Source organism: Rhea pennata, unplaced genomic scaffold (assembly GCF_028389875.1).
Source record: "Rhea pennata isolate bPtePen1 unplaced genomic scaffold, bPtePen1.pri scaffold_33, whole genome shotgun sequence".
NCBI classification, from domain to species: Eukaryota; Metazoa; Chordata; class Aves; order Rheiformes; family Rheidae; genus Rhea; species Rhea pennata.
This window is the reverse complement of record NW_026907680.1, coordinates 987,630-1,013,797: the sequence shown is the minus strand read 5'-3', so window position 1 is coordinate 1,013,797 and position 26,168 is coordinate 987,630. Positions and strand designations below refer to the sequence as shown.

Sequence of the window (26,168 nt, the reverse complement as noted above, 5' to 3'; positions counted from 1 at the left end):
TGTACTAGCACCTTGCTTTTGCTGTATTTTCAAACTCTGCCAAGTTTTTCTATATTTGACAACATCACTTAGACATTCAGAACTTTTCAGAGCAACTGCTCTCTAGCCTGTCATTTTCAGACTGCACACTAAGGTCTCTTTTCTCTTTCTAATTTGGCGCTCTCCAGTCAGTATGATGATAGTAGGATACCAAATTTAAATACAAACCTATACACTCTGCCTTGTTCTCAATCCCATTTATAGGTTACAAATTCCTTGTCCAGCTTCATAAAGTTTAAGTCTCTCTCACTGCCCTTTAACAGCCCACTCTCCTTTTCTCCTTTTGTATTGGTTGTTTCCTCTCCACTTCTCCCCTTAATTGCTCATCAATTTATCACTTTTATTTTGAATTTTTATAGGCTGCAGTTAGTTCATCTTACTGCTCTTGTCAGATGAGGTAACTGAGAACTCACTTCACTAAAGATTCATGGGCTTGAGAAAGATATCATCTTTAAAAAAAGTATTTATAATTTATAACACCTACCTGCATTCTGCATCCCTAGAAGGATCTGCTGTCTACGAGTCATGACCAAGGTAGTTGGTGCCATTGTGTACTTGAAGTACATCCAAAAATCAAATAAGGCATTCAGACTGAACAGGGATACAAGCGCAAGCTCTAGAACAAACACAAAGGTTTTTATCATGCTAGGCACCATAAACAGGAGTAACAGTAAATGATCTGAGAAAACAAGTTTATACACAAATCAAGAATAGTTTATTGTTAGGGCTACCAATAACTGCCAGTCTGAGCACGGACGTAAGACAACTTCTCCTTTTCATGCAAGAACCATTAGAGATAAATTTCCTTTCTATATTGAAATTCATTTCTGTTGCTACAATATGTATTTGTAAAAGCGAAAGGTATTTTCCAGACAGGATACAAAGCACTGCAATGAAGTTTCATGCTATTTATCAAGTGTCTTCTGCCAAACCTTCTGTCACTCGTTACCTGACATTGCTCTCACTCTTCTTCCTTTTCATCCGCTAATAGTATTAGATACAATTACTTTTGAGCCTACTCATTTGAAACCAAATTTGATTATTTGGAAATGTCCTGCAGCCCTACAATACAACACAGCGCTACTATTTCAACTATTCCCCAAAGCCTTATTGCACACATTAAACACATTTAAGGTAGGAAACCTGTTCTTCACACTCTTTCTTACTTGTCACTAAAATGATGAAATTCCAACAGCACCAAAAGGGATAAAGGAAAACAAAATGAAGCTTGGTTATTAAAAAACAACAACAACAACGAAAAACCCCAAACCTTAAAAATGCTTTCCCCAGCAAGAAGAATGAAGGCTGAAACCTTCCCTCCTCCCTAAAACTAATTCATATGCTGTGACAACTCACCAATATACCAGAGCGGCCAAAATGCGATGTTGTAATAGGAACTTATAAGTTTTCCAGTCCTAAAAAGAAAAGGAAGAAGCGATCAATTTAACAGTAACTGGGTCCTATGAAATATTTAAGCATATACAAAGTAGAATGCTTTACTTAGTTGAGTCAGATATAACAATCAACATACATGTCAGTATATATCATCCCCCCAACAGACATATTAAGGAGGCCCCAGGCCCAGACCACTTTCCGCTCTTCAGCCTCCCTCCTAATCTTCACAGTCCTGTCAAGGAGCGAAGCTGCAGAAATCTGTTCTGCCGCCATTGTCTGCAACAGGAAGCACACAAAGAAAGTTAAAGATTGAAAATTTATATACAGTTAGATTCTCACTCTGTACAAGACCTTTAAAAAAGTAAAAAAGCAAAAAGAAATTACATAAAAGGACTTCACATTGAGGTACCAAATCGTGTGTAGTGTTAAGAATGAGCTTCAGTGGTTTAAAAACAAAAAACAAAAAACAAAAACAAAAAACCCAAAACAATATTCCTCTTATAAACTGCATAAGCACTGTCACCTCTTCACAGTGAAACAGTTTCCATTTTCTCCACTGAGGTACAGAGGACAGAAAAGAGAGCCAGATTCCAACAGCGTTTTTGAGAAATAGCATTTTTCGGAATGCTGAGGCAACACTGCCTTCTCCAAGCAAGGAAAACAGACCAAGAAAACATCTTGCACAACCTGGCAGTTTTCCTACTGAAAACACCCACCTATCTCCTTCTGTCAGCTCAGGACAGCTCTGTACCCTCCCCACACCCTCCCCCCTTTACACCACAAAATGCCCTATGTAACAGAAATAACGCTTCCTGCATATTCTACTCCTCTCATCACTCTAGCACACACCATGCCACACACACACACACACACACGCGGGCGCGCTTGTCACCCGCCGGCAGCCCGCCGCACTCCCAGGCCTCGCTGCCAGGCCCTGAGTCGGCAGCGACACCGCCGCTCCGCTCCGCTCCGCCCCCGAGGGCGCCGCGGCCCAGGCCCAGGCCCAGGCCCCGCCCGCCGCCCCCACCGCAGCCGCCTCCAACGATTGGTCGCGCGGACGTGACGTCACCGGAATCAGTTCTGCGGGGGGAGGCGGGGCGGGGGGGAACGCCGTTGCCGGGGAGATGCCGTTAACAGCGGGGGGGGAGGGGGGCGGGGGAGACGACTCCGCTTTTGAAAAACAACGTTCGCCCGTGCACAGCCCGGCCGCTTTCCTACTGAAAACCCCCGCCCGTGTCCGTCTCCAGACCCTCCGCACACCCCCCCGCCTTTACGCCACAAAATGCCGCACACAACAGCAGTAACACTGGCCACTTTCCCTGCTCCTCCCATCAGCGCAGGAAACTGCCACGCCTCCCCCGGCCACAGGCTTCAAAACCTCTCAGCTACTTCGTCGCTGAACACAAACATACAAGAGTTACCTCAGAGAACACGCGGTTTGACTGAAATGACAGGATTTCACACGCACAGCCCTCTCCCACCTCCACCACCCTAGACCCTTCCCCACACCCCCCCCACTCTGGCACACACCACGACACGCACGGACACTTGTCACCTGCCAGCGGCCCGCCGCGCTCCCAGGCCTCGCTGACAGGCCCTGAGCGCGCACGCCCCGGCTCCCCCGCAGCCAAACCCCGCCGACCACAAGCAGACTCGGCCCCGCAACCAGCAGGCGCCCCGGGAGGGCGGCGACACCGCCGCTCCGCTCCGCTCCGCCCCCGAGGGCGCCCAGGCCCCGCCCCAGGCCCAGGCTCCGCCTGCCGCCCTCACCGCAGCCGCCCTCACCGCAGCCACCTCCAACGATTGGTCGCGCGGACCCGTGACGTCACCGTAGGCAGTTCTGCGGGGGCGGGGACGCCGTTGCCAGGGGGATGCCATTGCCAGGGGAACGCCGATCCCAGCCGGATGCCGTTGCCAGGGGGATGCCATTGCCAGGGGAACGCCGATCCCAGCCGGACGCCGTTGCCAGGGAGACGCTCGCGCAGCCGCCCCGGACGCTCGGCCGATGGCGCCTGCCCGACCCGGCCGCAAGCGGCCCCAGGCACCATGGCGGCCCCAGCGCGTCGGCCGCGACGCCCCCCGCGCCCTGCCGCCCGCCTTGGCCGCCACCGGCCGTGCCCACACCCGGCCGTACCCTTCCCCTGCTCGGCTCCCACTACGGCCGCGTGCGGGCACACCCCCCGGCTGCCCCACGCCAGAGCCTGGCCAAACGTGTTGCTCCTGCCTGCAAACCTCACCACGAGGAGCAGGGAGGAATAAAAGCACCGCTGGCGGCTGAAAGGGAGCACAACGAGTTACAGCAGACCGCTCTGTGAGCGCGGGCCAGCGGACAACCTCAGCTGCTCCAAAACCCTTCCTGCCTTTGCCTCAGATCCCAAGCACCAACCTGAAAGTAAGAAAGCCTAAAAAAGGAGATTAACTACAAGCCTAGACCGCACAGTTATCGATAAACACAGTGTCTAACGCTTGGCCACTCTGTGCAGTGTGCTGTAGGTGACCCTGCTTGAGCAGGGGGGGTTGGACGAGATGATCTCCAGAGGCCCCTTCCAACCTCCACCCTTCGATGATTCTGTGATGGGCGCTTTCTCTCGCAGCTCCTGCTGTGGGGGTAATGGAAAATGCGTGGAGGACAAAGAGGCTAGAAGCTGGTCTGAGGTGCGGATCCTTACCGAGGCTTGTCAGTCTGCAGAGAGAAGGGGACTCGATGCTCATGTAGTGCTGATGAAAGTCTCCCTGAGCAGGCTCTCAAGCAAAGCTCCTGCATTTGCAGATGCGCACGCACCAGATGGAACGATGAAGCCTGGTCCTCCAGAATCGCCATTGCTAGTGAGGGGCCGCAGGCTTTGCCCTGACTTGGGCTTGCTGGAGTGTCAAGGTGGAGCAGCGTGGCACTTGGAGGAGGCTCTCCTTCAGCAGCTTAAAGGCCTGCCAGCTTTCCTGAGCTCCTTTGCCCTTCTGAGCTGCCTCCCCTGGCATCCCCCTAGCAGGTCTCTGCAGAAGGGGAAGCCTGCTCACCTCAAGGCCAGCCTCTGGGCTCTGCTGCTCTCCTTCCTACCTGCCCTCAGGCTCTGCAACTCCACTAGTTCCCGGGTGCTACAGCCCAGGTGGCCATGGTCTCTGCTGGCACCAAGCCTCCGGGGTGGCCGCTTCCCCTTCTGGCCCTGGGCACCCGCCTTCTTCCCCTCACGCCCACAAAAGCCCAGCACTCAAGGGCACCCAAGGCACACACAAGAGCTGGCAGTTCCCTGCCACCACGCAGCCAGCACTGGGCCCCAGCAAGGGGGGCCCAGGCTCAAGCACTTCCTCCCCTCAGAGGTGTACAGCAGCTTTTTCCTCCTCTCCCCACAGGCCCCTTGAACCCAGGACATGCGTTGGCCATGGCACGGCCCTCTCCACGCCTCTCCCCAGCACCAACAAGACGCAGCACACCCCTAGGCCACAGCCACCGCAGCTGCAGCTGCAGCCAAAGAGCCACAGCACGACCGCGGCGGAGAGCTGCCCTGGCAGCAGCCCCTGAGCCCTGACTCCTCAGCTCTGCTCTTCAGGACTCCCCAAAGCTCCCACGCTGCAAACGGACGAGCTCACCACACACCCAGCCAAGAGCCACCCGACTTGGGGCAGTTGGTTTAATTCAGCTGCAGAGAACTTCCTGGGTGCTCGCGTGGCTCACAAGCAGTGCTGCTGCTGCTGCTGCTGCTGCCGTTGTGGCTGCTGCTGTGGCCACTGCCGCTGCCCCTGGGGCTCCCACTGCCGTTGATGCTCTGTCTGACACTGGGTCTTCGTGTGCCGCTGCCACTGCCAGTGGGGCTGCTGTTGAGTCCAGAATTGGAGCTTCCGCTGCCACTGCTGCTACGAGCGGGTTTCCCGCTGTGTCCAACATTGCAGCTCCCACTGTCACTGCCGCTGTGTTTGCCGCTGGCACTTGGGCTGCCGCTGTGCCCGCCACTGGGGCTCCCAGTGACGCTGCCACCGCCAGTGGATCTGCTGCTGCGTCTGCCACTGGGGCTTCCACGGCTGCTGCCGCTGTGTCCGGCACTGCCACTGGGGCTGCCACTTGGTCTGACAGTGGGGCTTCCAGTGCCACTGGGGCTGCAACTGGGGCTGCCACTGTGTTTGACAGTGGGGTTTCCAGTGCCCCTGCCATTGACACTGGGGTGCCGCTGTGTCTTACAGTGGGGCTTCCAGTGCCACTGCCATTGACACTGGGGCTGCCGCTGTGTCTTACAGTGGGGCTTCCAGTGCCACTGCCATTGACACTGGGGCTGCCGCTTGGTCTGACAGTGGGGCTTCCAGTGCCACTGCCATTGACACTGGGGCTGCCGCTCTGTCTGCCACCGGGGCTCCCGCTGCCACTGCCACGCTGCTTGCTACTGACACTGGGGCTGCCGTTCTCTTTTGCAGTGGGGCTTCCACTGCCGCTGCCTCTGGGTCCCTTCGGGGTGCTGCACCCAATGGGAGGGGTCCTGAGCCTTGCACTGGGGGACTTTCCACAGGGGGGCATTGCATGGGGGGGGAGGGGAGGAAGGTCCCTTTTGGGTGTTGCACCCACAGGGAGGGATCCTGGACATTGCACTGGGGGGGGGTGGCTTTCCATGGCAGGGGTGTTGCACCTGGGGGACGATTTGCACAGTGTGCGGGGGTCCCTCCTGGGTTGGGCTGCAGCGGGTGCTGGAGTGCATGAGCCTGGGAAGGGGGTGGGGTTTTTTTTCGGGGGGGGGGGGGGGAAGCAGGGGCTCCGGTGCGGCGCCAGGGCTGCAGGGGATCGAACGCGCGGCGCCTCCCAGGCTCGGCTTAGCGCGGCTCAGCCTGGCCCGGCCCGTCCTGGCCGCTGCCTCTCTTGCAGCCGCTGCCGGGGAGCCGGAGGTGCGGGGCGAGGGCCCGCGGTGGGGCTCGCCCTGCGACCGCCGCTGCGCCGCCATTAACGACCCGCATGGCGACCTGCCCTCGGCCTCCCACCCCCATGGCATCCTCGCCCCCCGCATCCTCGCCCTCCGCATCCTGCCCGGTAGGGAGCCCGGCGGCGGCAGCGGTGAGGGGGGTCCGCGCGGGGGGTCCCTGTGCCAGCGCCCACACCCGCTCGCCTCTCGCCCGCAGTCGTCACCCGCCAGCAGCACTTGAACGAGGTGCCGGCGTGCGAGAGCTGCGGGGCAAAGACCACGCTGACGGCCGAGAGCGCGGTGGAGGCCAACAAGCTCTCCAACGACGTCAAGGTGGGTCCGTCCCCCCGCGGCCCATGCCCATCCTGCTGCACGGGAGGGGAGGGGGTCTTTTCTTTGGCCGCGACCTTCTCCTCTCTGCAGTTCGGCTTCAAGAAGTGGAAGAGCCACGCGACCGCCCGGCCCTGGGAGGACCGCTCGGAGATCAGGAAGGAGCTCTACTCCAACCTGAACGTCATCCGCGGCTTTGGAGGTGGGCGGCCGCTGAGGCTCTAGGGTTCGCGGCAAAACCCTGTTGGGAGGAGGGAGCCCGGTTAACACCCCCCCCCCCCCGCCGTGCACGTGGCGAAGCGGCTGGCGGAGCAGCGGAGGGGCCGGTCGCTGTCTGCAGGCTCCACGGTGACGTTGGGCAGCGTCCTCTACGCGCTGCTCTTCGGCTGGTGGCTGGCGCTCCTCTACGTCCTGGTGGCCGCCGAGATGTTCCTCACCGTCGTGGGGGCTCCTTACGGTGAGTCTTCCCCAGGTGCCCGTCCCCGGTGCGACCGGGCCGGGCTGTCGTGGTGGGAGACGGGACGTGCGCGTCGGGGTCCTGCCCCGCGTCCCGATGCCGCTGTCCCCGCAGGGCGGCTCTGCAGGGACCTGGGCAGCTACTTCCTCTGGCCCTTCAGCAAAGTGATCCAGCGGGTGGAGGTAACGGCCGGGTGCCGTCCGTACGTCCGTCCCCGCCAGCCCCTCCTCACTCTCCGCCAGGGTCCCGCCGCGGAGGCCGACGGCACCCGGGAGACCTCGGCCCTGCTCGGCGGCCCAGCGCCCGGCCGCTGGTGCCCCGCGGACCCCGGCTACCGGGTGAGCGCCCGGCGCGGGAGGTGCTGGACGGGGCCCGAGGGGCGGCTCTTTGGGAGCCCGGCTGCTCCCGTTTGGCTTTTTCCACCCTAAAAAACTGCCGCCACCGGGCCGTCCTTGCAGCAACGCGCTGCCGCTGCTGCCGTGTGGCTCTGCCTGGGCTACCCGGCGCTGGCACTGGCCCACGGGCTCGTCTGCTTCGTCGCCTGGCTCCTCTTCTTCCTCATCTCCGTCACCAAGATGAGCACCCGCACGGCCCACCGGGTGCTGCTGCCGCCCCCGGAGCGGGTACGAATCCGGCGCCCGCGCATGGTGGGTGGCCCCTGGTGCTGGGGGTGGAGGGTCCCCTCTCGATGGGCTGGCTTTTGGCAGGGGGGGACACCCAGACCAGTGTCACCCGCTTGGTTTCCATCGCCCCGCTGCCGCCGCTGCAGACGAACGTGCCGCTGGAGGCGGAGGTGATCAAGTGCTGCTACCGCGCCATCAACGCCTACTACTACAAGTACGCCATGGACGGCATCAACGTCTTCGCTGTCAGTATCCTTTTCCCCCCTGCTTCCTTTTTGTGTATAGGGGGGGACACGTCAACTGGGCACCACCTTGAGGTACCACCCCTCAAAAACCACCGACCCCCCCCACTTCGGACACGTCCTTGATGGCCGCCGCAGACCTGCTGCCGCTGGTGGTGGTGACGCTGGTGCTGGGCTACGTGGACGGGCGCAACTGGGTGACGAGCTCGCCCGTGAAGTTCGCCCTGGCGCTGCTCTCCATCATGCCCCTCTCCTACTACATCGGCATGGCCATCGCCAGGTGAGCAGCTGCCTGGTGCCGGGGCTGCCCCGCGGCGCTGCTTCCCGCCCCATTGACCCTTTGCGCTTCCCGTCCCCGCAGCATCTCGGTGCAGAGCAACGTCGCGGTGGGGGCGGTGGTGAACGCCACGTTTGGCTCCATCACAGAGCTCACCTTCTACATCACAGCGCTCATCAAGGGCGCCCGCAAGTGCTACGAGGAGATCGTCAAGGTGGAGCTGACGGGCACCCTGGTGGGCTGCGTCCTCCTGGTCCTGGTGAGCCCGGCGGGGAGGAGGCGCTTGTGTCACGAAAGCCCCCGTCCTCCAGCGTGGGAGGAGGAGAGGACCTCCTCGCCGAGGTCACACTGACAGCCATGTTCTCTCCGAGGGCTTGTGCACGGTCATAGGAGGCATCCGGCACCAGGAGCAGAGGTTCAACAGCCGCTCGGCAGGTGTCAGCTCGGCCCTGCTCTTCCTCTCCGTGGGAGGTGAGTGCCCTGGCAGTGGTGCCGTCGGGGGGAAGATGTCCCACGCCATGGCCTGGCGCCCACTTCCACCTCTCCTGCCAGCAGGCGTCTTCGCCCCGATGCTCTTCTCCAAGGTGTACGGGAGGCTGGTGTGCGGCGAGTGCCACAACATCACCCAGAACGCGCTGGGCCACTACCTCTGCAAGAGCTGCCACTTCGACCTGGTAAGCCCCCAAACCGCGGCACCCACGGGCGCCCGTAGCCCGCCCGGCTCCTCGCCGGCGGCCCGCAACGGGCACTGCAGGGTGCCCAGGGCACGGCCATGGCGCTCGCCCCGCTGATGGGCTCTCCGTTGCAGGTGCAGAACAACAGCATGCTCTACTACAGCCACATCCAGTGAGTGTCCTGGGGTGGACCCGGTCCCCGTGTCGGGGTGGCACTTCGTGGGTTGGCTCACAGGTCCTCGGGGAGCTGCCTGGTCGCGGGCAGGGCGTCCTCCCTCCTGGGGATGGCACCGCTGTGCCTGTCTGGTCCCAGGGCTGGACCACGCTGCGTCCATCTCCCTCTGTCCTGGGACAGCCGCCGGTGTTCTCAGCTCTGTGTGGTGCAGGGGAACGCCGGGGCCTCCAAAGGGCTCTCGCGTGGGGCTGAGCGCCGTGTCCCGCAGGCCCCTGGTGTACACAGTGTCCCTGCTGCTCCCTGCCGCCTACCTCATCGGCCTCTTCTTCACCCTGAAAACTCACTCGCACATCTATGACATCCACATCAGCGACTGTCACAGTGAGTGCCGCCCCGGCTCCGCTCGGCGAGTCCTCTGCTCCCCTTCCCACGCTGGGAGGCTCACATGGGGTTTCTGACTCATCCCTGCTCCTTTCCCCCAGGGCCCAGCCACCACCACAGCGCCGTGGTCCACTGGTCTTGGTGGAGGGCACTGGTCATCCTCCTGCTGTCCATGCTGAACATCCCTTTCCTGCTTGAAACAAGCATCTGAATAATCACAGAGCTGAGCAGAAACTCTTCACTCGCTCTTCACTTTCTATCACAGAAAGGCCCAGCACTTCCAGTGCCACCAGCAGGAGGGCCCCAGAGGCTCTGCTGGTGTGTTCACGGAGAGCAAGGTGCAACAGCGTGTGTATTCCAAAACTACATTCACCACTGCTGCCTTTGAAGGCAGGACTGGGCGATGTTGGGCAGGGCTCAGTGAACCCATGGGAAGGGCTCTTGCAAGCCAGCGCCCATAGCACAAGGCTTTTGCAGGAAGCACGCTGGAAAAGAAGGGCCCCCAGTAGTGACACTTACTGCTCTGGCATTCTCGTCCACTTCATTCCAGGCCACTCAGTAGGTGCTCCACCTTCTGAAGATGGCTTCCTCCCGCCTGGCACTGCCTTCTGGGCAGAGCACTCTGGGGTGCCTAGGAATGGACTGCAAATACACACCGCGGGGAGGTGGCATGAGCACAGGGGGAGTAGGGTCCCCATTTCAGCCTGACAAGTTGGGCACCTGCTTCTGCCGCAGAAGGCAGTTCTGTAGCAGAAGCACGTGGGTCCCACTGACTGGGGTCACATCCACAGGAATGGGGATCACCCCCTAACAAAACACCCAGGGCTGCACGTTATGCCCAAAGTAGAGCTCTGGACAGAACCAGAGCAAAAATTTCTCTCCATGCAGGAAGGCGAGCAGCAGGGTCATCTGCCAGGACAGGCTCCAAGGCACAGCATTACGTGCTGTGCTGCCAGCTACATTAGCCACTGCTCCGTGGCCCCAGGGACTCTGTTCCGGGATGGGCAATGGTTTGCTGCCTGTCTTCCTTAGTCCGGTGGCCTTACGAGGTCATCCTACAAGGGACAGCCTAAGCTGGAATACAGCCACACCGCTGTTGTGTTAAGGCAGGATCAAAGCAGAGAGGAAAGGTGTCAGGCTCTCACTCTGGTGCCAGGGCACATGTCTGGCTTCATTCTCCCTCTGTCATAGTTTCTTAATTCTGTCTTCAACACTTGAACTGCACCATATTCAGTGTTGCAGAGGTGGGAGGGGACCAGGTCTTGGGGAAGACTTTGCAAGGTACCTATTTACCACTAGCTCACCATGACATGGTACCCATCTACCTGCACCCAAACCTCTTCTGCTCACTGGAGCTTTAATGGGCAGCAAGTGCTGTGAGCCTGGAGAGTGGCCCTCTCCTCCAGCAGCAGCTGCTGGTGCATCCATCAACTGCTCATAGCTCACCTCTTCAGTAGAGCCACCCTGCTGTCTTCAAGTGTTTTGCTGGCAGAGCTCTAGCCATGCGTCATAGCCTGTGTTACACATCAGGGCTGCGAACGTTACAGAGCAACAGTCAGTGACTTGCTTTGCTGATAAAAGGTGATACAAATCTTTCCTAGTGATGGGAGGCACCTTTCTGTCTTCAAAAGCATCCCCCAAAATAAGCTGCAGCCATCTTCAGGGCGGTGGTGGTGGGGTGCTGCTAACAGTGCAAAGCCAAAATCATGTGTGCATGAACACACAGCAGCCTCTAAGCCTGTGTGTGGGGCAGGTCATCCCTCCCCTCCCAGAGCCCTGGGGTGGCTGCTGCAGCATGGGGACAAGTGTTTGAAGGCTGAGTAAAGCGCCTTGCTGCTTCACCCCACAACTGACTTGTTTTCAGAGGCAGCGCTGGAGAGCATGCAGCTCTGGTTTGAGGGCTTGCTGCTAGGTAAGGCAATGCTTTTGTGCATCTTGACTATTTGAACGATTCAAGGTTCCTGCTGGCGCACACGAGCTGGGGGACCTTTGCTGCTTTGGGGCCTAGCTCTGCCACATAGCTAGAAGGAGGATAAATTACTCCAGGCTTTGCTTGCCCGGGCTCCTGCTTGGCTTCGGCTGCCACTGCTGTTGCTGGAGGCCTGGCTCCATCATCTTCAAACAAGGCTGTCTTAAAGTACTAGTTTCTCCTTTCTAAGAGCAAATCTGCCTTTTAAAAAGAAAACCTTCCATGATGTCAGCGTGTTGCTACCTTTGCCAGAGCAGGGCTGTTTTCCTAAGGAGCAGAGGCTTTTGCTGGGCTTCCCTTCAGGGTAAAAGGGTGCTGACAGGAAGGCTCCCGGGAAGGCTCAGAGCAGAGGCTGGGGAAGAACCTTCCCTTCTGCGAAAACAGAGCTGCCATAGCCCCCACAGAGCCCTCCTGTCCTCCCTAGCAGGACTGCCCTGCACATTGCCCTAGAGTTTAGTGAGCTGCCTTCCCCTGTGCTTGCCTCTCTCTTCTCTCCATTCTGTCCTGGATCAGCCTTTTGGCTCTTCCCTGGACAAAAGCCTGCCAGATCATTTAGCTCTTTGCCCATATTCCCCTGCAGCTGCTCTTGTGTGGAATGGAGGGGCTGCTGTGAGCAAGAGCAACGGGTATTTCTGCAGTTCTGAGAGGCAGCTTCTTCTCTGTAGCATGGAAACATGGGCTGCCCTTGCCAGCAGCAAGAGCCTTTCCTTGGCAGCATCTCACCTCTCTTTCTCACCTTTGCAGATGAAAATACGCAGGGATTCAATCCTGACAGCCACTAAAGCAGCTTCGATTGTGTCCCTTGAACCTCTTCCAAGTATTTTTCCAATGTGAGTACTTTCCCTTCTTTCTTTCCCCCTGCCTGACAAAGGCAGCAGCCTCTCCGCACAGGTTTGTTAGGGCTGCATTGCCAGGGCTGGGGGAGGCTGCTCTGAAAGTGCTTTGGGAACAAGTCTTTCCAGCGGCTGGGTCCCACCTGCCTGCAGGCATGCTCTGCCTTCATCTGGGCTCTGTGGGTGAGGACAGGGTTCTGCAGAACTCTGTGATGTTGTCCACCTGCTAAGGGCTTTGTGTGTAAATGCTTGATGCCTTTCTGCTTCTTTGACACTGGGTGCCCAGCAATAATCCGTTGCCCACCCCTGAACACAGAGCCTTTGGGGCCACGGAGCAGTCTTGTAGTTGGCAGGACAGCAGGTAATGATGTGTTTCAGAGCCTGTCCTTGCAGATGACCCTGCTGCTCTCCTCACTGCCTGGAGAGAGTCTCCCTTGGGCTCCTGGAGCTCTCCTTCAGGCATGACGTGCAGCCCCAGGTATTTGATGGGAGGTGATGCACTGATGTGGCCCCAGTCAGTGGGAGCCCTGTGCTTCTGCTGCAGAATTGCCTTCTGCTGCAGGAGCAGGTGTGAAGCTGGTGAGGGCCAGGTGGGGACCCTACTCTCCCTGTGCTCATATCACCTCTCCGCGGTGTGTATTTGCAGGCCGGTGCCAGTCACCTCAGAGTGCTCTGCACAGAGTGCAGCAGCGGGCAGGAAGAAGGAACGGAGAGAAGCCCGAGCACTAGTGCATGTCCTCTGAGCGAGGGCCGTCAGAGGTCTGGAGTGGTAAGTGCTCCTCATTGAGGCCCTTCATGTGCCAGCCTGCTCTCTGCCCAGGCCTTGTGCTATGGGCGCTGGCTGTACAAGAGGCCTGCTGGGCCCTGGAAGGCTTTGCGCAGGGCTTTGTTTTCAGAGATGCCAGCTGTGCTCTACTTCTGCAATGTATCTGCCTCTCCAGCGCTCTCTGTGAGCAACCCAACAAAGCCTCTGGGGCTCTCTGCTTGGTGGCTGTGGAACTGCAGGGCGTTTCCACGCTAGAAGATGGAGAGTTTCTCTTCAGCTGTGTGATGAGTTAGATCTTTGGTGTGAACAAGCAAGGGATGTTCAGCCTTGCTGGGCTTCCCTTCAGGGCAGAAGGGTGCTGACAGGAAGGCTCACGGGAAGAGTTAGGGAACAGGCCTTTCCCTTGCGGGAAAAGAGACCGGCTCTGGCCCCCACTGCGCACCCCTGTCCTCCCTAGCAGGACGGCCTTGGCCTTTCTGCCGCAGGAGAGCACAGCCTGTTCCTTTCTGCCTCCTTCTCCAGGGGGAAGAAGAGCCATGGGCGGAGACAGGGACAAGCAGGAGAAAGAGCAGCAGCAGTGGCAGTGTCAGCGGCAGACCCGGTGGCAACAGAAGACAGAGCAGCAGTGGCAGGGGCAGTGGCAGCATCAGTGGCAGCCACAGTGCCGGCAGCAGCCCCACTGGCAGTGGCAGTGGGAGCCCCAGTGGCAGACACAGCGGCAGCCCCACCGGGAGCCCCAGTGGCACTGGGAAACCCACTGTCAGACAGAGCGACAGCCCCAGTGTCAGCAGCAGCCTCACTGGCAGTGGCAGTGGAAGCTCCAGCTGCAGGCACAGCGGCAGCTCCAGTGCCAGTGTCAGACAGAGCGGCAGCGGCAGTGGAAGCTCCAGTGGCGGGGACAGCAGCAGATCCACTGGCGGTGGCAGCAGCAGTGGAAGCCCCGGTGGCGGGCACAGCGGCAGCCCCAGGGGCAGGCGCAGTCGAAGACCACATGTCAGACAGAGGGGAAGCGGCAGTGGGAGCCCCAGGGGCAGCGGCGGTGGCCACAGCAGCAGCCACAACGGCGGCAGCGGCGGCAGCAGCAGCAGCAGCTCTGCTTGTGAGCCGCGCGAGCACCCAGGAAGTTCTTGTGTGCTGAATTAAACCAGCTGCCCCAGGCCGGGTGGCTCTTGGCGGGGTGTGCGGCGCGCTCGCCCGCCTGCAGCGCGGCAGCTCTGGGGAGGCCTGAGGAGCGGAGCGGAGCAGCCGGGGCTCGGGGCCAGGAAGGCTCCTCCTCACAGCGGCTGCTCCCGCGAGGCGCCAGGGAGGGGGCGGGGCTCGGCGGCCGCGCTGCCTGCTGGGATTGCAGTTCCCGGCGCGGGGCGGCAGCGGCATCGCTGGGCCTGGGGGAGGGAAGGGGGCGCGGCGAGGGGCCCAGGCGTCCGAGCCGGCGCTCAGGTAACGGGGGTGGGGGGAGGGTGCTCGGACGCCTGGGCCCCTGGCGTGGGAAGGGATGGGGACTTCCTGGGCACGTGGAAGGAGGGGCCCAGACGCCTGGGCCCCTGGGGTAGGGGGAGGCAATGGGGTGTCCGGATGCCTGGGCCCTGGAGTCAGGGCGGGGCAGAGGGATGCCCGTACGCCTGGGCCGCTCGCGTAGTGGGCAGAAGAGAGGTGCCCGGACACCTGGGCCCCTCGGGTAGAGGCGGGCAGGAGAATGCCCAGATGCCTGGGCCCCTGGGGTGCAGGGGGGCAGAGGAGTGCCTGGACCCCTGGGGTGGGGGGGAGCAGGGGGGATGTTGCCCCAGTGGTCCCCATTGCCCTGCACATGGGTGTGCGTGGGGCTGCCGTGTGTGTGTCTTTGCCTGTGAAAGGCCCAGCTGTGTCGTTGGCATGTGCGTGTCGGCGTGTTTGTGGGGCAGCCATGTTGACGTGTGCATGGTTGCTGCAGAACAAGCCAAGGGTGATGAGCTCGATTGAACGTATTTGCCATGACACTGTCTGAAATTAGCTTAAAACTCCAATGCAGTGAGTTCCCAGCAAGACATACAGGTTGAACCAGGTGATGGGATGTCTCCTCCCTGTCAGAGGTGCTCATCGTACATCATCCATAGCTCCAGCATTTCCCATGGCCAGTTCACACTGCGCAGCTGTGGTGGTCTCTGATAGGGCTGTAATTAGCTGTGCTGTCACTTGATGGCACTGGCTCAGTGGAGATGGGAGCAGCCATGAGAAAGGGTCACCAGCAAGGCTGGGAGGTGGCCTGGGAGTCCTAGTCTCCTAAGGGAAGGAGCCTCCTTTGGAAAGGTGTCTGCTCTGTCCTTCCCTTCTGCAGCGCCCCATTGACCATGCAAGATTGGAGCTCCCTCCCATTGCTTCCCCTCTCATTTCTTTTCTGTTTTGCTGTCCCACAGGCTTTAGGGGCAGAGAACAAATCCCCAAAGAATCTGTTCAAATGTTGGCAGTGACAGGTGAGACTTTTGGGGGAAAATGCCTCAAAACCAGGGGCAGGGGCTCAAACACCCACTCTAAAACACAGCATTGGCCCCAGCACAGCCCCAGTTTGAATTAGACATTCACACGAGCCTCTGCTTTCGGCTAGATGCTGCCATCACCCACTAACAACAGAGAGGACTGGGTGCTCCGTGGTGCCGTTCATTTCCTCCTTGGGTCGTGCTAGCTCAGGCAAACCCCTCTCTGAAGTGGCTGCTGCTCCATGACCTGTGAAGCAGCTGAAAGAGCACCAGTGTGTCCACAGATGACTAACCCTTTGCTTCTGGCCTCCCCAGGGGAACACTTTGTTGATAGGCACCGAGTGGAGCTGACTGAACGCGTTGTAGAAGTGAAAGGTGTCCTGGACCTCCTGCTCGGGGACATTCTGGACTTTGAGCAATACCAAAGAATTCTGGCGGAGAAAACATCCCACACCATGATGCGTGAGCTGTTCAGGCTGATGCCGAGCTGGACTCCCTGGTGCAAGGATCGCCTGTACGAGGCCCTGAAGAAAAAGCCCCCACGCCTCGTTGAAGCCCTTGAGAAGTAATTTGCCGAGGCACTGACTGCTCTGTGATACAGAGGAGTTCTTCCATGGAGAAGCAAAGTTCCTCTAGGCAGCTCACAAGTGACTTCACAAATGGCAGCATCACCAAATCACTGAATCAACGCATTGCTGAAGTTGGAAAGCACCCCTGGAGAACATCTGCCTCCACCCTCTTTTCTTTTATACCTGGAGGTATACCTGGAGCATGCTGACTGAGACTGTGTCCAGTTGGGTTTTGAGCACCAGCAAGGATGGAGACTCATAGTCCTGCTGAGCAACTTGGTCCAGTCTTCCATCGCTCTTGCAGCAGAAAATCTTTTCTTACATTTCAATGGAATTTCTTGTATTTCTACATGTGCCTGTTGCCTCCCATCCTGCCACTGGCTGTCACAGAAGAATCTGTCTCTGTCTTCTTTATGCCATGTCCCCATCAGGTACTTCTGTACATTCAAATTGCCCTGAGCCTTCTCCCCTTACACACTGAACAGGCCCAGCTATCTCTGTCTCTCCTCATACAGGAGATGCTCCAGGCCCTTAGTCTTCTTTGTGGTTGGACTCACTGCAGTAGGTCCATGTTTCTCTTGTGCTGGTGGACCAAGCTCTCCAGGTGCGGCCTCACCAGTGCTGAGCAGAGGGGAAGGATCACCTGCCTCCACCTGCTGGCAATGCTCTTCCTGATGCAGCCCAGGATACCATGGCTGCTCTTTGCCACCAGAGCACATTGCTGGTTCATGGTCAGCTTGGTGCCCACCACAACCCCCAGGTCCTTCTCTGAAAAGCTCCTCTCCAGCACGGCCAGGTATCAGCACCCCTCCCTGGTTACACACCAAGTCCCTGCTTCATCAGGACATTGTTGAAGAAGCAATGGGAGACAGCGTGGAGCCCTCCTGGAGGCAGCTGCACAACACCTGCTGCTCTCCTCTCCTGCACTGAGCTTGCCAACACCCCTGCTGCCTCCCCAGGCTGGTTGCTCCTTCCCAGGCACTAACAGCAGCTTTGTGGCCACTGGTGGCCTCTCAGGTCTTGAGGCACAAGTGAGCTCACTAGCAGAAGCAGCAGCAAGGTTCCTCCTCCTGGCTTCCAGGTGGGTGGGGCTGGAATCACCTCCCTGTCAGCACTGACACCATTTTCCTGCCGCGACGCTCCCGGGTGCAAGGCACAAGTGCCCTCACACTCAGCATCAAAGCCTTGTGCCTGCCAGTGGCCATGCTGGGCTGCACTGGAGGGTTTTCCAGTGCAGGAGGACTGAAGTAGGGGACACAGAACAGATCCAGGAGCAATGTGCTCAGTGCTAAGAGAACGCTAAAAATGCTACATGTCTGTAGCCGGAAGAGAATGGAAGGGAGCAGAGGGACTGCTTTGGCTAAAAGGCAGCACCTGACTTGAGCAAGACCACACGTGTGCTTCCATACAAAATACTTAGGCAGCTCCATCAAGCTGCAGAAGAAAGGTTAGCCAGTTGGTTACTCGCACGAGAAGGGACATGGACTTTACTGTGCCAGACATGCTCCATATCCCTGCAGGCTTGTTAGAGGGAAGTGCAGTGTGCCTGGCAGTTTTTGAAACCCCTTGGAGTTTAGGTTCAGACTGCTGCAAGGATTTCTCACAGCCAGACCACTTAGTGGGAAACCATTACCGTGCTGTGTAAAGCAAATATTTTTCACCAGCATTGCATTGTATTTTGTGCCGGTCACATCCTTTCTGCTCAGAATATCACAATGCCTCTGTACTGCCCTGGAAAGTGGCATTTGCTGCAGATCCTTCAGTAGATGCATGGAAGCCAACACATGTACTTCCAACTTCACCTGCACCTGGGAGAGGGGGAAAAAAAAAACCCAGTGTTAGTTTTTCAGCACACGTAGCCCAAAGCGTTTGTGGAAATAAATAGTACATGGGAGTGGACGGTGCAAAAATGTAGAGAGATGTAAAGCCCTCAGAGGAACTCAAAATGAAAGGGGCCCACACAGAGGAAGACATTTGATTTTTTGTGTTTGATTATCACTCAACATGCTCTTGAAAGAGAGTGAAGGAAATTCCACTGGATATCCCCATCAAAGGGATGGGGCCGAACTCTTTTCACTAGTGCCATGCAACAGGACAAGAGGCAACGGGCACAAACTGAACCAGCGGAAGCTCCGCCTCAATATGAGGAGGAATTTCTTCCCTGTGAGAGTGATCGAGCACTGGGAGAGGTTTCCCAGAGACATTGTGGAGTCTCCTCCTCTGGAGAGATTCAGACCCTGCCCAGATGCAACCCTGTCTAACATGATCGAGGTGACCCTGCTTGAGCAGGGAGGTAGGACAAGATGATCCCCTGAGGTCCCTTCCAACCTTACCCATTCTGTGATTCTGTGATATGCCCCACACGTTTTCAGAAAACCCACTGACCATATCTACTTACACCATTGGCCAACCTGGACCCCTGCAGGTCTCTCTGTCTCCAAGCATCCCATCTTCCTTCACAGCTCAGAAAGGCAGTTTTATGGAGGACAAATCTTTTAGCCGCTTTCTGCTGAGCCTTCTCGATGGAGATGTATATGCATACACAAACACACACACGGGTACCACTTGCCCTGTCGAAACTTCCTTTTTTTCCAGGGAAACTCCTCTACAGGACTATGTAAACCAACCAAGAAGACCCTCAGTGTCTTCCTGCATCTAGCACAATCAGATAGTCTCAGAAGCCAATAAATGACATTGCTCCCAGTCAGCACGGGATGACATTCAAAAATGCTAGTGTTAGGCAATAGGTTTGTGGACACGCCAGCAAATGTTGAAAGCTGTAGAGAAACAAATCACAGTGCTGGGTGAGGAAAAGATCCTGGAGCAAAAAGGACCTCTCTGATGATCTCCGTGCTTTGAAATAGGTCCTGTCACAAAGCAGGGACTCCAGAGGAACCAGTTTGCCCTCCTCCTCCGCCCATCCCTTTCCTTTGTCAGAGCCTGGGAAGCACACTGCATACACGAGTGGAAGGCCCACATCTCCAATGGATCTGAGGAGCTTTCCTTCTCTGACAATACCTATGCAGACTCTTCCTGGGCCCTTCTGCGAATGGAGCCATTAGGAGCCACAGTCATCTCAGTGTGGCCGGGGACACTGGTGGGGAGTTCTTGTTTTCTTCTTGAAATTGTATGAGTAAAGAGAAAAGCAAGAACTCAGCCCGTCCAGGAGAGCTCCTGCTGAAGGTGGCAGCCCAGCATGCCAAGAGGCCCACTTGTGTTCTGAGGCCGTACTTGAAGACCAGGCTGAGAAAATTGTGGGCTTTACCTGAGGACTTTGGCTCCCCAGTATGGCTTAAGGCCTTTGTGATGAGGAGTTCCCGTACCCTTTTCCGATCCAAATCATGCTCCCATACGGGCAGCTGACTCTCTGCTGTGACAAACGTGGTCTGGAGGAAAAAGCCAGCCCAAGATGTCTTTCTGCCTTGCTTGCTTCTGGTAGGGATCAATCTTTTCAAACAAACCAAAACCAGAACCACTCATTCCTCTCCATGTTATAGGCTCCCCAAATAAGAGCTACAGAAGGACCAAAGCACAGGGAATGGCTGGGCAATAAAGTGCCAGAGGGTATTTGCTGCAGGAGGAGTAAGGCCTCTTGGGGAGTAAATGACCACATCTGAACTTTGCATGCACCGGGGCAGGCTGTGAGCTAACAGCTCTTGGTCAGGAAGGAGAGGCAAGAGAGAGGTCGCTGAAAGCCACATCTCCTTGCCCTGCGGAGGTGAGAAGAAGCCCAGCAGAAGTGCTTTGAAGAGGAAGAGAGAAGCCAAGCAAGGAGCTGCATCTGGCCCTGCCACAGGTTGACGGTGTGCTTTCAGGCCAAGGTGGGGGTGTGCTTCTGGAAGGACCAAGCAGGCAAAGGCTTTGTGTCTCCTGCGTCTGGCTGAGGAAGCTCCCAGGCCCCAGGCTGCTGGAAGAAGACCCTGTTGGGGCAATCAGTGCATTTTTGGCTGTTCTGCACCTACTTGCTGTTGTTCCAGCCTGTGCTAGAAAGACTGTGCTGAAGCACCAGCAGCTCTCAGAACACTGACCTCAAGCACTTAGTGAGCTGCAGTTTGCAAGCAGAACCTCCATGTACTTGCTGCTGCTCCAGCCTTTGCAAGAGAGGCCTAGGCTGGAGTAACATCTCGTTGGAATCGGACTCTCTCCTCAGCCAGAGGTCTGTCTGCAGAGAAGGCAGTGCCTGGCCTGGCCCTGGGGCCTGTGGGGCAGAGGCTCTGCGGGCTGGCAGAGGCCATGTGGGGTTTTCTGGGAGGAAAACATCTGCAATGGAGGAGAAGAGAGCTAAATTCCCTAATTCTCCCTCCCACCGCACTTCTGTTCTGCCTTCCTCCCCTTCTCGCACCATGGCTCCACCGCCTGCTGCTTTTCCTGCCAGCACCAAATGCCCTCTCCTGCGTCCATTGCCTGCCTTAGCCAACAGACCCCAGCCCACTTCTGGGGCACTTGGCTGTGCCCCAGAGAGCCCTCCCGGCAGCAGGGCACTGCCTTGGGGCACCCACCTCTTGGCAGGTGCCAAGGAGCAGCTGCCACAAAGGCTCCTGGGGCCAGCAGAGCTGCTGCTGCTGCTGCTGCTGTGCGTGGGCAGAGCAGGGGCAAAAGCACTTTCTGAGCTTCCCCACAGACCTGCTGACCCCTCAGCAGCCTCCCCAGTCTCCAGCTCTTCTCCAGCCTTGGCACCTCCTTTTCCCTTCCCCCAAAACAACAGCGTGGAACAGAAAGCCAACACTCAGGAAACCTCCTTCCCTGTGGAGTGGTCCCTGCCTTGACTTTCCTCCGGGCAAGTTCCTGGGGCTGAGCAGCAGCTCTGAGCAGCCTTGCCCCACACAGCCTCTGATCTGGGACAGCAAGATCCTGCCCTTCTGTGGGCTGCTACTTCCCACCATGGCTTCTCCACGCAGCGCTGCAGGCAGTTGCCCAGGCGGGCTGAGTGCTGACCAAGGCAGGTGGCAGAGGCATGGCCCTGGGCACCCTGACCTCCCAGGACACTGCTCTCAGGCACAGCCCTGGGCACACCTGGCTGCACGCACGCCCTGCTCGCACAGCCCTACACCCTCCCCGGCAGAAGGAAGCCGTGCCGCCCTGTCCCTCGGACACTGTGGCAGCAAGTCCCTGCCCTAAAGCACCAGCTGCTCCACCGAGAGAGCTCTCTGGAAAGATGGCCTCAACCATCACCTGCGCGAGGTCTCCAGGACCCCGCGAGCAGCTCAGCAGCACTGCCCTGCAGCCAGAGACTTCCCACTGGAAGGGCTCTGCCCATTTCTGCCAGAAGGAGCTCTCAGCTGCTGCCTCCCTCCTGAGCGTCCGGAGCTTCCCTCCGTTTTGTCTCAGCTCAGCTCAGCACGGGCAGGCAGTGCCCTCAGCACTGCGGCTCCTGGCAGAGGAGCTGCTCCTGCACCCAGCAGGGAAGTCATTTCCCCAGGCTTCGGGGAGTGAGTGAGCTGAGTCAGCCTGGGCCCCTCATTTCTTTGGGGAGAAGCCCTCCAGGTGGTGGGGCAGACACCTCCATCCCATGCACGCCACCAACCCCCAGGACGGTTGTGGGATTCATCCTGCTTAAGCTGCCGTGTGCCCAAAAGAGGTGCACAGAAGTGTGCGAGCTCCTTGTCCCCCCTCCCATTTCCAGTCCAAGGTGGTGGAAGGTGGGAGTCAGCTGCTGCCGTGGAAACACTGGGTGACACCAGAGGTGCCAGAGGTGATCCAGGGCATGCGCAAGAGCCTGCGAGCTCTCCCTGGGCAATGTGGAGAGACACAGACCCGTGTGTGGCATCATCTGGGGGCTCTGGGGGACATTCCCAGAGGCAGGATGCACCAGCTGCCCACGCCTGGCAGGAAGAAACTTCTCCTTCGGCACTGAGCCAGGGCTTTGCTGCCTGCCAAGGCCTTGCTGGAGGTTTCCCTGCCATCGGTCCGTTCTCAGCACTTCCTTGCACTGGGGGCAGCAGGAGCCGCAGCCTGTGCTGTGTCGCCATGGGTGGAGGCTGGTGCAGTGCCCCACTGCCCCCCTCCCCTCGCAGCCAGGTTTCCAGCATGGGGCCATGGCCTGGCTGAGTGCAGCCGCAGCACCCAGCCCAGCCGGTCCCCCGGTGGGGTTATCCCTGCCCCAGGACCTCCCCAGTGCGGGGGTCACGGCAGCCCCACAAGTGCCGCGCCACGCAGCGTGAGCAGCGGGTGCCCGTCATCCCCCTGCGGGGTAAGGCCTTCGCGACCTCCTTGCCCAGGATCGCTGTCGAGAGGCTGAGCGCCAAGATGGGCTGTAGATGCCCGGGGGCTTTGGGGAGCCTGGGCAGGCTGGGGGTGCCCCAAGGGTCCTCCGCTGATGGTGCCTTGTGGTGCAGGGGGCATGACGTGTCTTTGCCTTGCTTTGCAGTGGCCGTGCCCATCTGGGAGGGTGTCTCCAACTACATCCAGGAGAAGCTGGTGCTGAACAAGGTGGGTGTGCCATCCTCTCCCTCCCCTCCCATACCCATGCTGGCAGCAGCACTGACCCCTCGGGGCCATGGGCCGCAATAGTCCTGCCCCTCCTCTCCAAGCAGAAGCAACTTCCCTGCAGAAGCATGCTGCAAATGACAGCTGTGCCCCAGACCGACTTCTCCCAAAAGGGAGGTGCCCAATGTGCAGTGCAGCTGTGGTTGCTGGAAGGGTGGGAGGCTTTCTGGGCCCTCTCTGGAGATCCTGGCAGAGTGCAAGGCCAGAAAGAGAGCCGTTCTGGGAAAGCCTTTTCTTCGTGTGCTGGAGGGGCGGCAACGTTGCCTTTGGAGGCTGAGGAGGAGGGGGAGGAAACTATGGGGAATGGCCTTCTCAGGGAGTTCTCCAGGGCTTCCGCCAAGCTTTCCAGAAGGCTCTGTCTTGCCCCTTTGCATGCCAGCCATGGGCAGGGCACCTAGCACCGTGGCCATGCTTGGAGAACAACTCTCTCTTTGTCTCCCATGCTTCTAAGGCTTCTCTCTACTTCTCTGGCTGCAGGATGTGAGAATTATTCCCCTTGGCAACTTCAGTGTTGCTACAAAACAAGTCGTTGCTGGCAAGAAAAGTCCTCTGACTGTTCAGAGACCCGCATTTCGCCTCTCAAGCAACCTTGTGGATCTTCACGGCCTCAGCCACGAGGAGGCCTCTGTTGCTGGTAAGAAGGCAGACTGAAACCTCGGCTTCCCCTGGGGACATCGCGGGGCTGTGGCTCTCTGCTGTTTCCCAGGGGCTGTTAGAAATTGAGACTTGCTGCCCCGGGTGCTGAGCAGAGCTTCAGGGTGTTTTGATTATCACAACATTATAATGCAGAATCCAACGAGAGTCTCTCGGTGTGTCTCTCTCTTGCACTGGCTCGAACACGTGGCTCCATAGTGGGGCTTTTGTGGCTGCTGCTTCCAGTGCCGTGTAGTTGCCACTGTTGTTCCCTGTTGATGCCACAGCAGCCGTCTGCTCAAAAGGACAAGTCCTTCCTATTGCTTCCTAACACCAATGGATTAAGAGGCAGCGTGGAAGGCTGTTGTGCAGCCCATGTGTTTTCCTCCTCCTTTGGAGCCAGCGTGACATGGCACAGCTAAGGCTCGTCAAAGCATGGCCTGAGTGCCGGCACCATTCCTCTGTGCACTGCCTTCTGCTGGCAGCTGGCCCCCTTGCTGCTCTGCTTGGCCTGCCCTCCTGCCTCCCGCTCCCAGGAGGTGGCCAGGGCTTGCTCTTGGTGTCTGTGCAGGGAAGGAAGCCCTGCGGTAAACTTGGCCCAGGAGGCTGCAGAGTGCTTTGAATCTGGGTCAGGGAGGGCTGACAGGAGCCTCCTGTGGGGGCTTTTGTGGGGGTTAAAGCAGAGAGCTCTGCAGCTCCGTGCTGCCGCAAGACCTTCAGGCGCCCAGCACTGTGTGGGAGCCTGCTGAAGGGCTCCGTCCGTGACTGGGCTGCTCTTTGCTTGTTGCCTAGGGCGCAGGAAAGCTGAGACCCTCAAGTATCCTCACGTAGCCGTGGCCATCTCCGTGCCTTGGAAAACAGTGGCGGCCTGCGTGGAGGAGACCGTGTACCTTCTGTCTTGCTGCCTGGCCAATGGGAAGAACGTGGCCCTTCTTTTCAAGGGCATTGGCGTGCTTCTCATTGAAGGCAAAGAGGTGACAATGTGGTTTTACAGAGGCTTTCTGCGCAGGCTGAATGCCTCCCCACAGCTGCTCAAAGCTCTTCTGGATGTAAGTCTGCCTTTTTCCACAGCTCTCCTTCTCACCCCTTTGCAAGCCTGGCCAAGTCCAAAGCAACCGCTTTCCCCCCACTGCCAGGTCCTGGGAGTTCTTTCCTGCTAGGCTTCCTCCAGAAGTCTTCCAGAAAGTCAGCCTTTCCTTGGGGTCTTTGTGTTAGGATCCCATTTGTCTCCAGGCCTCCTCTGGCCATGTTTGGGATTGTGGGGCAGTGCGTCCAACAGCTGCTCCTCAAGTTGCAGAAGACTCTCGGGGTTTGTCACAGACAAAGTCATTGCAAGCCAGGGCCTTTGCCCAGGTCTCCAGTGCAGCCGTGTCATTCAGCCTGGGCTTTCTGGTGCAGAAGGCCTCTGTTTGCCTCCCTTGACTTCTCCACTATGCAACAAGTGCTCTCCTGCATCAGCCTCTTGGCTCTTGCCCTTGACAGAAGCCTGCCAGTGTTTCTGGCCATCTGCCTGTATTATTCCGCACCTGCTGGTCTGTAGAATGGAGGTGGGGATGGCTGTGAGCAAGAGCGAGGGGTGTTTCCCTCTTTCTGAGTGGCAGCTTCTTCTCTGATTAGTGGAAACATGGTCTGCCCTTGTGGGCAGCAAGGTCCTTTTCTTCGTAGCATCTCACCCATGTCTCTGCCCTTTGCAGATGCCAGAGATGAGGCATTCAGTTCTCGCAAGCACCCAAACAGCGGCTTCCCTGATCCATTCTGGCTCTCTCATTGTCTTTCCAACGTGAGTACTTTGGTTTGCTCCTTTCCACCTGAGTTCCTGGCTCACCCAAAGAGCAGCTCCTCACTACAGGTTTGGTCGAGGTGTGTTGCCAGAGCTAGTGAAGGCTGCTCAGGATGTGCTTGCAGAGCAAGTCTTCTGAGGAGTTGGATCCCCGTGTGCTTCAGCCATGCCCTGGCTTTGCTTGGGCTCTGTGTGGGGGTTCTGCTGAGCTCTGTGCTGGCTCCCACCTTGTGAAGGCCTTTGTTGCACTAGGGGCCCAGGAATGGAGGCTGTTCTTTGCAGATGCTCTGCCCTGAGCTTGGGAGGGATTGCAAGGGCTGTGGAGGTCTAGATTAGAATTTCCTAAGAGGGTGGAAAGCTGGAGGAAAGGGGCCTTGTCTGATGTGCCTGCACAGGAGCCTGCTCAGGAGCTGTCAGACAGGCTGCAGTGTTGACCTGGAGGGTTTGCTTTGGAAAGCTGAGAAGGAGCTCTCTCCCCAGGGGTAGAGGGAAGGCCTGGAGCAGTGTGAGGAGGAAGCTGGTGGCCCTGCAGGCAGGATGCTGGGTCCCTGCACTTCCTGAGGGAGTCCTGCAGGAGATGACCTGTCCTGCATATTCCCCCTTTGGGAAAGGCTGCTGTTTGTATCAGCTTCGCAATGTGCCTGCACGCCCAGAATTCACAGAAGCAGCAAAGGAAATGCGGGGCCCTTCCTTGCGAGTGGTATCTTTTTCTGGTTTACAGGTATGTGCTTGAGAGTGCCCCTCCAAGACCATCTGTGGGAGCTGTGAAGCCCACGTGGGAAGAAGAGAAGGGACTAGATGTTGCCAGCAGCAAGGAAGGTAATGGAGTGGCTGATGCCTGGCTGGGCTTTGCACCTTCTCCTTTGTTGGTCCTTGGCAGGGCATTGGAGCCAAGGCTGCAGCACCGTGGCTCGCCTAGCATGAGGCACTAGAGGCAAGGCAGCTCAGCCCTGATGGGGAGTCGACAATCTGCTCACTTGTGCCAAGACTTCCTTCCACCTTCAAAGCAATTCGTTCTGCCCTTGCCTTCTGTGTTTCTCCTACACATTTCCAAAGCACAGCCTTTGGCTTGACTGTGTGTTTTCTTCCCTTCTGATTGCAGAGCATGTATCTGGCCAGCGCCTCCTCCAGCGAGAGAGGCAGCCTGAATCCAAAGTGGTGGCTACCAATGTGGAGGAAGGCATGGTGGAGGAAGAGCCTCGAGGCAGGTGA

General features: G+C 58.1%; 2 protein-coding genes across 2 annotated transcripts in view; one reads left to right on the top strand and one right to left on the bottom strand.

Annotated features, from left to right (window-relative positions):
* The window catches only part of LOC134154674 (transmembrane protein 209-like), a 13,794-nt gene extending 10,312 nt beyond the window's left edge, over positions 1 to 3,482 (bottom strand). The window contains exons 1-5 of the mRNA XM_062601354.1: positions 3,220 to 3,482; positions 2,462 to 2,514; positions 1,571 to 1,697; positions 1,396 to 1,454; positions 524 to 655 (exon numbers count right to left, since the gene is read on the bottom strand). Coding sequence (XP_062457338.1) covers positions 524 to 655; positions 1,396 to 1,454; positions 1,571 to 1,697; positions 2,462 to 2,514; positions 3,220 to 3,482 — 634 coding nt within the window. The remainder of the gene's footprint in view (positions 1 to 523; positions 656 to 1,395; positions 1,455 to 1,570; positions 1,698 to 2,461; positions 2,515 to 3,219) is intronic.
* Positions 3,481 to 26,168, top strand: LOC134154673 (uncharacterized). The gene is made up of 18 exons (XM_062601352.1): positions 3,481 to 3,496; positions 6,278 to 6,397; positions 6,499 to 6,644; positions 6,735 to 6,843; positions 6,982 to 7,098; positions 7,213 to 7,280; positions 7,341 to 7,436; positions 7,557 to 7,745; positions 7,868 to 7,970; positions 8,102 to 8,243; positions 8,325 to 8,499; positions 8,612 to 8,711; positions 8,796 to 8,914; positions 9,049 to 9,086; positions 9,358 to 9,470; positions 9,572 to 9,638; positions 22,162 to 22,247; positions 26,059 to 26,168. Exons 1-18 carry the CDS (start codon positions 3,481 to 3,483, stop codon positions 26,166 to 26,168), a joined length of 1,914 nt encoding a protein of 637 aa, XP_062457336.1.

Coding starts and splice junctions, on each gene's coding strand:
- LOC134154673 (XM_062601352.1), top strand. Junction 7,281..7,340: donor AAGTGATCCAGCGGGTGGAG/GTAACGGCCGGG, acceptor ACTCTCCGCCAG/GGTCCCGCCGCGGAGGCCGA. Junction 9,087..9,357: donor CTCTACTACAGCCACATCCA/GTGAGTGTCCTG, acceptor CGTGTCCCGCAG/GCCCCTGGTGTACACAGTGT.